Source organism: Pteropus alecto, unplaced genomic scaffold (genome assembly GCF_000325575.1).
Source record: "Pteropus alecto unplaced genomic scaffold, ASM32557v1 scaffold134, whole genome shotgun sequence".
NCBI classification, from domain to species: domain Eukaryota; kingdom Metazoa; phylum Chordata; class Mammalia; order Chiroptera; family Pteropodidae; genus Pteropus; species Pteropus alecto.
In genome coordinates, this window is record NW_006436283.1 from 2745361 (window position 1) to 2757855 (window position 12495).

The 12495-nt window shown below is 60.9% G+C and overlaps 1 protein-coding gene across 1 annotated transcript in view; it reads left to right on the forward strand.

Annotated features, from left to right (window-relative positions):
• The window catches only part of DNAH17 (dynein axonemal heavy chain 17), a 111643-nt gene that overhangs the window by 15037 nt on the left and 84111 nt on the right, over positions 1-12495 (forward strand). Inside the window, 6 exon segments of the mRNA XM_025047110.1 lie at positions 1194-1361; positions 1589-1705; positions 6526-6791; positions 7472-7667; positions 9075-9221; positions 11920-12028. Of these exon segments, the coding sequence (XP_024902878.1) occupies positions 1194-1361; positions 1589-1705; positions 6526-6791; positions 7472-7667; positions 9075-9221; positions 11920-12028 (1003 nt within the window).

Below are 12495 nucleotides of genomic sequence, written 5' to 3' on the forward strand. Positions count from 1 at the left end.
CTGTGCTTTTTTAACTTGGTGCTCATGCTACTCACGCCATTAAAAATGGGGAGGAAATGGTCCTGGAACCACTGAGTGTTGATTCTATGGTGGAAGCCATTAGCGGTGGCTTCGGGGAGGCCCGTCTGGATCTTGTCCATACTCTGGGGAGGCAGGGCCCACGTAGTGCCCCGGGATTTCCGTCGCAGAGTGTTTCAAGCTTCCGGCCGGCCAGCTGTCGGTTCCCACGCTGCAGATTCTGACTCCGGGTGAACGGTGTGGGGCGGGGGGCCTTTGGGGGTGGGCAGTGGCCCTGCGCTTGCTTTCCCTGGATTTGGGTGTAACCGATGCTTCCGCGACACTTTGGGAAAATGGTGCCCACCTCGGTGCCGGCTCCGGTCTAACCGGCTCTGGGCGCCGTGTCACGCCCTGCCGTGGTCCTTGAGGAGCCTTTGGGATACCGATCAGAAAGTAAGAACTCCACGCAGAAGCGTTAGGTAACCGCGCGATGCTCCCAAATGGATTAAAACGAAGAGCACAGAGAGCAGACGGGGAGTCTGGCAGGGGACGTGCCGCTCGGCGCGGAAGCGGGTGGGGGCCTGCACGGGGGGGGTGACTCCCACCCCAGAGGAAGTAGAATTGACAGGTGCATATCCGTCGGGCAGCTCGTACAGGAGGGCACCCTCTCAGGCCACGGGGGGGGGTGGTGACTCCCACCCAGAGGAAGTAGAATTGACAGGTGCATATCCATCGGGCAGCTCGTACAGGAGGGCACCCTCTCAGGCCTCCCCAAGGACAGGCTCCGGGTGTGGGGTGGTCTCCCCAGGAAGCAGAGAGCGTGAAGCCGAGCAAGAGCCTGGAAACCACCCCCACGGGGCCCTTTCGGCTGCTTCTGTGCCCACCGCTTCCTCATCCGACAGTGGCCCGTGGTTGATCTAGAGGAGAACTTTGGCCGGCGGGGGTGAGGACGAGAGAGAGAGCCCAACCTGATCCCCTCTTTACTTGGGGGTGACTCGTGGAACCCTTCCTTCCGTCCCCTCTCCCTGTGTTCCAGAAACGATTTTAGAGAACATTAACGGAATTGAGTAGAGCCCTCCCCCCAACTGTCGTGTGGCCCCAGAGCCGCTGGCCCCTGGCTCCTCCCCGCGGGCCATGGCTTTGCGTGTGGCCGTGACGGTGACCTGACCGGGTGTGCGGGGGCTCCCCTCCACCAGGACCTTTACAAAACTGCAATCGAGTTTCTGAAGCTGGAAAAAATCGAGCTCGGGGGCGCCCGCGGGAACATCCTGGGGAGCCTGGTCATGCACATCTACGAAGAGGTCTTCGAGCTGGTGAAGGTTTTTGCCGACTGCAAATACGACCCGTTGGACCCGGGAGATCCAGTAAGTCACGTCGGGGGCCTTGGCTGGGGCAACGACAGACGCCCCAGGAGTGGGGGGCACGTGGCGGGGACGCACGTGGCGGAGGAAACCACGTCGTAGCCCCCAGACAGTAAGCGTGCTCAGCTGAGACGGCACCCTGAATCCTGCCAGCAGGCGTGGGGGCCTTAGGGCGCACACCCCCCGCTTTGCACGCCGATGAAGAGGTTGACGTGCTAACTCACTTCCAGAGTTTCGATGACGACTACGCTGATTTTGAGACCAAAATTCAAGATCTGGATAGGAGGCTGGCCACGATCTTCTGCCAGGCATTTGATGACTGCAATTCCATCGAGTCCTGTGCAAAGGTACGCGGGGGTGCAGGGGGGGACCCCTCGCGGGGACTCTGCGGGGCAGCACCCTGTCGATGCCGAGAACGGCGGCAGCAAACACCCCGAGGGGCTCCTGACGGTTTTCCCGCCGCGTCTTAGAGTAAGAGAAGAAGGTGAGCCTGAGGCGACAGTCGTTGATTCTCATCGTGCTCGTGGGGCGAAGCTGTCCATTTATCCTTACCCGATTCAGCTCCCCCTCTACGTACAAGGAGCGAAAGTTAGGGAGAGGCGAAGCTGCTATAAAAATAAAACACACGTGCATTTCGATCTGCTGCGCCGAATTCACACGTTCTCAGGAAGCCACCGCGGAGGCGCACGGCCGCCGTCCCTGGGCGGTGGGGCGACGGCTGATACGCGTTGCTCTTTGCTACGATTGCCAAGTCGTGTGCCCTGAGCGTGTGGTACTTTTATAGCCAGGAAAAAGAAACGATGCTTTGGAAAAAAGATTTTAAAAAATAGATCAGAGAGAAGCACAGAAAGCCCTGGAGCATGTCAATTCGATAGAGAAGCATGAAAGGCTGATCCACGCGTTTCAAGTCTGCCCTCGCGAATAATCAAAAAGGAGCTGGTTAAAACAGCACGGTCCCGCCGTCACCCATCGCGTCGCTTAGAGCTAGGAACCCTCGTCCCCACCGCTGATGGGTGCGCCCCACCCGGGGATCCCCGAGCAGTGGCGTGTTGGGGGCACGGAGGCGCCCGGTCCCCTTCAGCACCAACACGCAGACCCTCTGTCTCGCAGCCCAGGGGGGCGAAATGCTGAGCGCACCCTCTCCTCGTGGGCACACCTGTCACCCGGGGTGGCCGGCCCCGCCCCGGTGTTCCCAGGGCTGTCATTTCAGAGACCCCTTCTGCCCCAGGCAGACTGGGACCCTCGCTGAGCAGTCAGGAGGCGCCAAAAACACGTGACTGAGAACTGCCTGCGCCCGACGGCGCGTTTCGTGGTGTCGGCCCGCATGGCTTTTCTGCTGCCATAAGAAATCACAAGGGAAGGCGGCTAACTTAGTTATGAACTCGGAAACATTGACGAACAGACTCATAAATTATAAACTCGCAAAAACATAATGAACAGACTAACTTAAATTATAAACTCGGGAAATCTAACAGACTAAAATTACAAACTCGGAAAAACGTAACGAACAGAGTAAATTTGCACACACATGTACGCACACACGCACACACAGACGCACACACGCACCACGCAAAACAGCAGAGCTCAGAGTTAGGGGGGGGATTGGATTTTCCTGAGCTTCTCAGGCGTTGGAGTCTCACCGGAGAACTTGGCCCCGAGCACTTAGACCCATCCATCAGAGCCACAGGGACCGCCATGCGGTGACTTCGGGCTCACGTGGTGCTTTTGTCATAGAATTCGCTGAATACCATGCAATCCACCTGTTTAAAGCACACATTTAAATGGCTTTTCGTGTGTTCACAGTCATGCATCCAGCCACTGTCAATTCAAGAACACTTCATCACCCCAGTCACCCCCATTTCTCTGAACCCCCCCGAGGTCACTCGGCCAGCCGGCAGATCCCACACCTGGGACCCCGGCCCGGCCCTGTGCTTCACTGCTGCCAGGGCCCCTTGGGGTTCCAGGGGCTGAGCTGGAGGCCAGGGGGCCTGCTGCCCCTGAGCACAAAGACCTTTCCAGAGCAATGCTCGCTGTTCTTTGCCTTTTGGACATTCTTAAAGTGGAAATGCCTGGGAATTTGGGTCGACTTGGTGCTCAGGCAAATAGCAAGGCATGCAAATTAGCACAGCCCCCGCCCCACACGCCAGCTGCCTCGGGCCACCTTTTAAGAGGGGCTCATTCCCCTGCCCCCAAGCCGGCCTGCCCAGTTCTCTCCTGAGCGCTCAGACCTCTGTGGTATTGACCTCGGTGTCCATTGTCCTCCCAGCGAAATCGTCAGCTCCCCGCGGGCAGGCGCCGGATTTGGGCTCCATCAGCGCCGAGCCCGCCACACAGCAGGTGCTTCTGAGCTCTCGCTGGGCAGGGAGCCAGCTCCAGCGAGGGGGGCAAGTGGCGGCGGGGACCCCAAATGTCGCCCAAGTTCAGGGGCTTCCAGCCTGTCCTTTAATATGCACCCCTATGACAGGGTCCCCAAAAGTCACTGACGTGCCAGGCAGGTAGCGCCTCTCCCCTGCGCCATCCCCCTATGGGCAGGGTGGGGCAGGGAAGAGTTGGGCTGGGACGTGACGCCCTCGCCTGTCCCCTTGGGGTCCGGAGCTCGAGGTCCCCGCTCCGCGGGCAGGAGGTGATCTAGGAGGAAACTCATGCCGCCCGCCCCACTACGAACTCAAACCTCCAACCACACGGGGTCCACCTCTCCCCTGTGATGGGCTAAATCCCGCTTCCGTCCCCCGAGGGGAAAAGTGGCTTGGCGAACGTTAGCTCCGTGATTCTGCCCGATGAACAAGACAACAAGGACAATGAGGACGAGAGCGGCTCTTGCAGTCCGCGTCCGTCAGCTCGCCTTCCTTACCGAAGGACGATCGACAGCCCGCTGCTCCAATTAGGGGTTCTAATTCCCCCTGGGGTTCTCCCCCCACCTCCCCTCCATTCCCTGTCTGTTCCCAAGCTGCCTCAAAGCCGTTTCTCACTGCAGGTAATTCGTACACAGCCAGGAAGGTTCTAGAGCAATTTTCCACGTGATCTCCTGGCAGAGAATAAAATTAGCTTCCTTTTCAGAGGCCAGAAACCAAAAAAAAAAAAAAGTAAATAGGAAAAGAAGGGAAGAGGAAGGGGGAGGGAATAAAGTCAGGAGGGTCATGAAATTAGCAGGAGGAACTTTTTTCTTCCAACTGTCACATGGCAACTTTTTTTAGAAAAATGACACTGGTGACCTAGTACGCGGCTGGCTTCCTGCGGGGAAGAACGGAGCTGGACAGACCATCAGAGGGTCAGCGGCTGCTCCCTCCGGCTCTTTGGGACTTGAAAATCTCTCTCTGCCACCATCTTTCACTCTTTTCCCAAAAGGCCATTTTTGAGAACAATGGTCACATTTTTCAAAGTAAAAACTGGGGCAAATCTGAGCTTCAGGTCCGACCCTCCAGGCGGCCATGTGTCCCAGAGAAAATGTGACAGGGCAGTCTGGGCAGTGACGAATCCCCGTTGGCCTGCGGGCCGGTCCTGTGTGTGGTCACTCCGCTGGCTCGGCCCCACGGGAGCCCCGCGGGAGGCGGGACGGGGGGGCCCCTGGGATGCAGAGCTTCCGCCTCTTCCCTGGAGCTGCGCATCCCACAGTCCGGTCTGCTGCTCCGGCAGGGCCCGTCCATCACCCCCCGGCCTCAGGCTGTCCTGCAGCCGGGCCGCCCACCCCTGTCTTTAAGTCATGCCCCGCCTCCATCCGGTTTGAGCCAGAAGCTGGGGTCCCAACCGAAACATCCAGGGGTGTCATTCTCTTCTCTAAGCTTTTCCTTTTCAGACAAGTCCCAGTGTTTATCGTGCGTAGGTTATGGGGGCTTGTGACGGCCCTCCCTCCAGGTGACCGGTCTGCGGGCCCAGCCAGCCTTTCCTCTCATGGAAAGGACACGTGAAAGGGACCCAGGCTGTCCCTGCTCCGTGGGGACTTAGGTAACCTGGACTTGAACCCCCCAGTGTCACAGCCAAGGTTCCCCTGTAATTTCCTCAGGTCCTTGAGGGCCGAGTCCCCCGCAGTGTTCCCAGCATCCGCCACGTCGTCTGGGCCCCGTCCCCACCGCACCCCTGTCCTGGTCGGCCCAGGACCGAAACGCCGCCTTTGTCAGTGGGATAAACCGCACCCTCCCGAACGCTCTGAGTCTGTGCCTGTGGCCCTGGTGCCTGGGAACGTGACCTTCTCCGGGACTGGGATCTTTGAGACGCGATTGGGATGCAGGTTAAGACGAGGACCTCCTGTGGCAGCGTGGGCCCTAACCCAGCGTTCGGGGTCCTTATAGGAGGAGAGGCACGAACACAGACGCATGACGGGGAGAAAAGCACTGACCACTGAGGCGGAGCGGGGCGTGATGGGTCCGACAGCCCCGAGCTGCTAGGGGAGGGGCCTGGCACAGACCCCCTCCCCTGCCCCCCCCAACCCCCCAGCCCTTAGAGGGCAGGTGGCGCTGCCGGCGCCTTGATTGCGGGCTTCTGGCCTCCAGACTGAGAGAGGACACGTTGCCACCATTGAAGCCGCCCTCTGTGGTGTTCGGTAGCGCAGGTCTCTGCTCGCACACAGCGGTGAGTGAGTTTCGTGCTCCGAGGACCCCGCATGCTGTGAGATGAGCCCCCCTCTGTCTGGCTCCCTTCGCCCCTGGTCCCCTTTACCCCACAGCTTTCGTTTTTCTTCTTTAGAGCAAAACAAACACTCCGATGGTGATGTCCTTGCCCGAGCGCGTCCTGGAGGGTCACTGCTCTCCCCAGGAGGACAAATTCTTGGCACTCAAAACGGTTCTCTGTCCAGTTGTCGGATAAGGGCTGGCTACGTCGATGCAGCATCACGGCGATTTTTAAATGTTCTAAATAGTATTTTTTAACTGTTCAAATCTTCCTCGCCTAAACCCTGATTTCTCCTGGGCCCAGAATAAGTTTCTTCAGAACCTGGACCCAGTTTGTGCTGTTGGTTTGTAAGCCAGGAATATTGGCACGCGAGAGGCACGGGGCCTCCGTGTAACCAGCCGTGACGTGGGCTCTTTGTCCCGACAGGGCGCGTGTGTTCTCCCTCCCGAAGCTCGGCTGTGAGCCTTGTTTGCGTCGACAGCCGCGGAGCTGGTGTGGGTCTGCTCAGGGTTGGGGCTCGGGAGGGGGGACCCCCGCGAAGGCCCTTCTCGTTTCTCCCCAGCTCCTGTACATGTGCGGGGGCCTCCTGGAGCGGCCTCTGATTCTCGCCGAGGTTGTGCCCAGGTACTCCGTCATGCTGGAGCTGTTCGACGCCGAGCTGGATAACACCAAGATCTTGTACGATACCCAGATCGCGGCCTCTGCAGATGGCAATATCCCCCCAATTCACAAAAACATGCCCCCCGTGGCCGGGCAGCTGAAGTGGAGCCTAGAGCTGCAGGAGCGGCTGGAGACGCCCATGAAGGACTTGAAGCGCATAGACCACCCGTGAGTCCGGGCGCCTGGCTGCGGGGGTGGGGGGCTCTGGCCACGCTCCGCACGGGCCGAGCCTTAACTTCCCGACACAACGCCAGAGGGACCAGCGCATCCCCATCCGCCTCCACGTGGCTGTCAGCGCGTGTGGCCAGGAAAAACGTGGCTCGTGCCCCACCCCTGCTTGCCGGCCAGCCAGAGGGAACTAACGGAGCCCACCCAGCTGGGGATGCGCGCAGGCCGTTCACTCACAGCTTGCCGCGGCAGGGACCGGAAGGCAGGCGGGGGCAGGAGGGCTTCCGGCAGATGCCGGGGAGGCTCAGCTGTGCCCCGACCACCGGGCACTAGAGGACAACTGCCCGCGTGATGGCCTCGGGGAGCGCCTTCGGCTTTCTCCAGCCGGTCCCGCCTTGGCGGGGTGGGCAGCGGCTCGGGCAGCTGGCGGTTTTCAGTCCGGGGCTGGTATTTGGGGCCAGGGCCCCACGGGTTGTTGCTCGGCTTCCTGCACGGGCTGCTGAAGGGCGAGGGCCCAAGTCTGTCCGTGGATTCAGTCACTCGGCCTGGAAGAGGCAGAAAGCCGCCGTCTGCTGCAGCATCCTGAGGTCCGGCGGCCGCAGTCGGGGCGCCGAAGAGGCCCCAGGAGAGAGACGCACGTGCGGCCCGGGCCTCACCACGCCGCCTCGCTCTGCTCCCAGGGTCATGTCCAGCACGGAGGCCAAGCTCATCTACCAGAAATACGATGAGATGATGGCGCTGCTGAGAGGTTCCCGTGAGAAGACCTTCCAGGACTGGGTGGCCGGAGTGGACCAGGACTGCCACTTCAACCTGGGGCAGCCCCTGATCCAGAGGGACCACGTCACCAAACTCATCCGCGTCAACTTCAGCAAGGCGGTAGGTGTGTCCGGCAGGCGGCCGGAGCGGAGGCCTCCCGGGCCCTGGGCGCCGTGGCGGTCGGGGTAGTTCAGTGAGCCAGCCAGACAGAGACCCTGTCCTCCCACCACTGAGGGACCGGTCGGCCAGCGTCACAGAGGGGTGACCGTGGGTACCCCGAGGACCCGGGGGGGCAGGCGAAGGCGGTTCCTGGAGCTGGAGGAAGGGGCGGTGTGAGGTGGAGACGCAGCGCCGGCAGCGGACCCAGGAGCCAGCCTGCGGCCGTCGGCCAGTGCGCCTGGCTGTTCCGGGGGCCGCGTGGGCCGAGCGGGCAGGCGGAGCGGGAGGGGGGAGGTGGCAGAGGACAGTGCTGAGGGCCGCGGGCCGTCAGAGGCGCTGGGCTTCGGTTCGGGGTGGCGTGGCAGCCATCGCAGAGGCCGCCCCTGATCCGACTTGTATTTTTCGAGGACCCCTCTGGGTGCTGTGTGGCAGGTAGTTGGGTGGGGGCAAGGTGAGGAGCAGGGACACCTGTTAGGACCCTTTTGCTGGAATCCAGGAGAGGCGATGAGAGGGTGGTGTCCGGGCCAGCGAGGTCACCGTGACGACATGAGGGGTGATCGGATTTTGATCACAGAGCCCACGAGATGCGGACAGGCTGGAAATGGAGTCTGTGAGGCCGACAGGGGTCCGCCCCAGTGTCTGGGGACAGGGCAGGTGACCGTAAGCGCAGGGTTGTATCAGCCGAGGCGGCTGCTTGGGACACCGACTGTGCCGTTTCGGCCACGTTGAGTTTGAGACGTCAACTAGACATGAAGACGGAGATGCCGAGTAGGCAGGGTGGACATAGGCGTCCAGGGTCAGGAGAGAGGTCTGGGTTGGGACATAGATGTGAGAGTCACCACGTAGGCAGGTCGTTAAAGCCGTGACCTTGGGTGAGATCGCCAAGTCGGACAGGCCAGAGGGTCCACGCTCTGTGGCTTCCAACATGCAAATCCTGAAAACAGCAAAAGAGACAGACAGCGGTGGCCGGGAGGCGGGAGTGGCCAACTGCGAGAGGTCACGTGACGTGAGGTCTGTGACATGATAGCAACGCCAAGGAGATCGCGACCTCAGTGAGAGTGGCCTTCGGCGAGCAGGGACGAGAGGGACAGGGAAGGTCACGTCCTCGGGCGGAGCCGGGTGACGCCCTGGCCTTTCTCCAGATGACCTGGGGGAGCCGCTGATGTCCACCCGCACTGGCAATGCCAGCGCTTTCCGTCTGGGACCAGAAAATGGGGCAAAGACGTCCTGATCCTGCCAGCAGCATCCCCACATCTGCCCCCCCAACTTTGAAGCCCCCAGGCTGCAAAAGCATCAGGGACGGACCCTCCCCTGCATTGGGAATCGAGGCCACCCCCCGATTACCTCTGTGCTCTCCCTCTGCCTTAGTTGGTGGCAGTCCTGAGAGAGGTCAAGTACTTGAACTTCCAGCAACAAAAGGGGATCCCTGACAGCGCCGAGAGCCTGTTCTCTAAGCACGAGACCTTCCGCAAGTTCGTGGGCAACTTGGAGCTCGTCGTCGGCTGGTACAACGAGGTGAGCTGCTGCGGCTCTGCCTCCTCCTTCGAGTTTTGTCTTTTGACCATGCGCGGGCGTGAGGTCTCCGAGTGGGGAAGAGTAAAGAGTCGTGTTCATGGCCGAGTGCACTGCGCCCCCGCCCCCACCCCCTCCACTGTGCACACACACGGCCGCGCGAAGGTGGGGGCGCGGACGGCCAGCGGTGGAGGCCCTGTCGCCGCTGGACTTTGCCTCACGTTACGTGACTGTCGTAGATGCTTTGCGCTCCTAAGTGCCTTTGGCTTTGGGTAACATCGGTCACTCAAGATCACTCCCGTTACTGCCACCAACGTGGGGGGAGGGGCTGGAATCCGACGGGGTTACGAATTTCCAGGCGGTGCGGGGTGAGGAAGCCGAGCGCCAGGGTGCTGCCCCCCGAGATAAACCAGAGAGGGGCCTGGGAGCGAGCAGGGTCGCCCCTAGCTCCACGGCTCAGGAATTCCTTTTCGGTCTTGACGCCTGACGTCTCTCGGATCTGGGACCTGATGAGTGATCAGAAGCGGGTCGAGTACCTACCAGTAAGGATTCCCAGTCACTTACTAGCCTTAGGGGACAGGCCCTTCCCGCAAGAGGGCTGTTTGTTCAGAGCGCCCCCTCCTGGCACGAGAACCCCTGGCAGCTGAATCAGTAATCAGAGCGTGGAGTTGGGGTGCAGAGGGCAGCTCTGGCAGCCCCTTTCGGGCCGACCCCACCCACAGGTCCCAGAAGAGGCTGCCATGTGCACCACGTGACCTCCACTCCTGCCCCAGACTGGGTCAGACGTGGACAGTGTCAGAGTGTCCTGTGGCTGCTGTAACGAATGACCACGCCCTGAGCGGCTTCAAACGATAGTTTTATTCTCTCCTAGTTCTGGAGGCCAAACAGACGTCCCAAGTCTGTTTCCTCCCGATAAAGTCAGGGTGTCGGCGGGGCCGCTGCCTTCTGGAGGCTCCGGGTGAATCTGTCCCCCGCCTCGTCCGCCTTCCGAAGGCCGCCCACACCCCCGGCCCGTGGCCACGTCACTCCACCGACAGTCAAGTCACTCCAAGCCCTGCTTCCTGCCATTCACGCCTTCTCTTTTGATCTCCTTGTCGGCCCACTTATAAGAGACCCCGTGACGGCCCTGGGCCCACCCAGATGACCAGTCTAAACTCCCAGGTCAAGGTCATTAGCTTGACCGCGTCTGCAAGTTCTCTCTGGCCATGAAAAGTGACATCATCACGGGCCTTGGGCATCTGTGGGGAGCCGTTTGGCTTACTGCTCACACTGATCCCCAACGGGCCGACAAGGCACTTCTCCTCGGGATCCCAGGAGTTCGCAGTCAGGTCCCAGCCGCTGTGACACCGGAGTCACAGGGGAGCAGAGGGATGGAGAGCGAGCAGGAGGGGCCAGAGACATGGCACAGACGGCAGAGAGGTCACGACGGGCTGAGCGGGAGCCTGGATGGGGCCTTTGCGGGTCCGGTCCCGGACGCATCGGCGCCTGTGTGGCTCCCCCTTTCAGCGCCAGCTCATGTGACTCCCGCTCACTCAAGTGGGTTCATGTTTCTCGCAGCCTCCTTGTCCCCAACTGGAACAGCTGTCAGGGACCTGGAATATTTTTCTTCCTGTATTTTCCGTCTCTCTCTGTCCAAGAGATGCTTATGCTCTCACGCTTCCTGACCTGAAGGCCCGTCTCCCAGAGCCTCTGACGCCTTCCCTGGCCTGTCCTATAGGGCAGCAGTTCCCAACCTTTTGGGCACCAGGGACAGTGCTCCTGTGAGAATGTAACATCTGCTGCTCCGAGGCGGGGCTGAGGCGGTGATGCCGGCGCTGGGGGGCGGCTGCAGACACAGACGAAGCTTCACTGCTCACCCGCCGCTCACCTCCTGCTGGGCGGCCCAGTTCCTAACAGGCCACAGACCCGTATGGGTCCACGGCCCAGGGGTTGGGGACCCCTGCTGTAGGGGCCCTGGACCGAATGCCCAGTTCTACCCGGGACGCAGAGAGGGAGCCCGTTCCGCTTCCTGTCCTGCCGTGCCCAGCCCCTGTGGAGCTCCGTCTGGGTTGCTGCTGGCTGGGCTGGCGCGTGGCCATGCCCCACCCCTTCCTCCTGTGCCAGAAAGACTGAGCAGGAGTCATGTCGTGAACCCAAAGGGCGTCTCTGCTCCCCATGACTTGCTCCCTACAACAGACGCCTGTCGTAGGGGATGGTGGCCAGAAAAAGTCATGTATTTGACCAACCTAGGAACGCGACACCCATCTCAGATGCTAAGAGGCCAGAAAACCAAAAGGTTAAGAGCGAGGCCTCGGGGTCCCCGGGGAGGCCCCCTGCCTCGTGACGGGCTGGCAGAGCCAGAGGCGGGGTGAGGCGCGCAGCTGACGCCAGCACGTAGGTCTGTCAAACACACCGCGTCTGTTGCTGAGCCGAATTTAAAAGCTTTGGATTACATACCCCGTTTTTTTGAATTACCAGAGTTTCTTTTCTTTCTACCTCATTGCTTGGGTAATTAAGAGGTAAATATATATGTAAATCCTTGGTGATGGAAATAATTTTGAAAGTGGAGACCTCCCCAAATTTGATTTGCCTGCAATTCCCAGTCGAGTAACACTGACGGCGATGGGCCTGGTGGGGACCGAGTAACAAAAATCCTTACCACGCGACGTTAAGCCTGGCCGGGTCCGGGACCAAGGCCCTGAAGCCGTCACTTGTTCCGCAGATCACCACCACGGTGACGGACGTGGAGTTCCCGCTCATAGAGTCGGAGCTGTCAGCCATCGACGTCAAGCTACAGGCCGCAGAGACCACGCTGTTCTGGAACAGCGAAGGTGCCACAGCCCGTCTGCGTCCCCTCGGGTCACACTGGGGCGGGAGACGGGTCTGTGTCCCCTCGGGTCACACTGGGGCGGGAGGGGCCCGGAGGTCTGCGTCCCCTCGGGTCACACTGGGGCGGGAGGCGGGTCTGTGTCCCCTCGGGCCCGAGTCACACCTAGGGGGCCGCCTCTGCCTTCCAGCTGGGGGGTCCGCTTTGCCTGCTACGGGGTCGCGTGTGGTTCCACCCGCTCGCCCCGTCACCGGACAGTCCCTTTGTGTCGCTTACAAACGGAGTCTGGCGAGGACCCTTTGGGAAGTACCCGGATCTCAAAGCTGTGGGCCTTCCTGGAGGCCGCAGCTTGTGGCGGTTTTGTGTGTGGACGGGCACGGCAGTGGCAGAGCCAGTGCCCGTGGCGGCCAGCTCAGGGCAGGTGTCAGGGAATAGGGAGAAGTGTACCCATGCGTCCCCTCCCACCCGCCG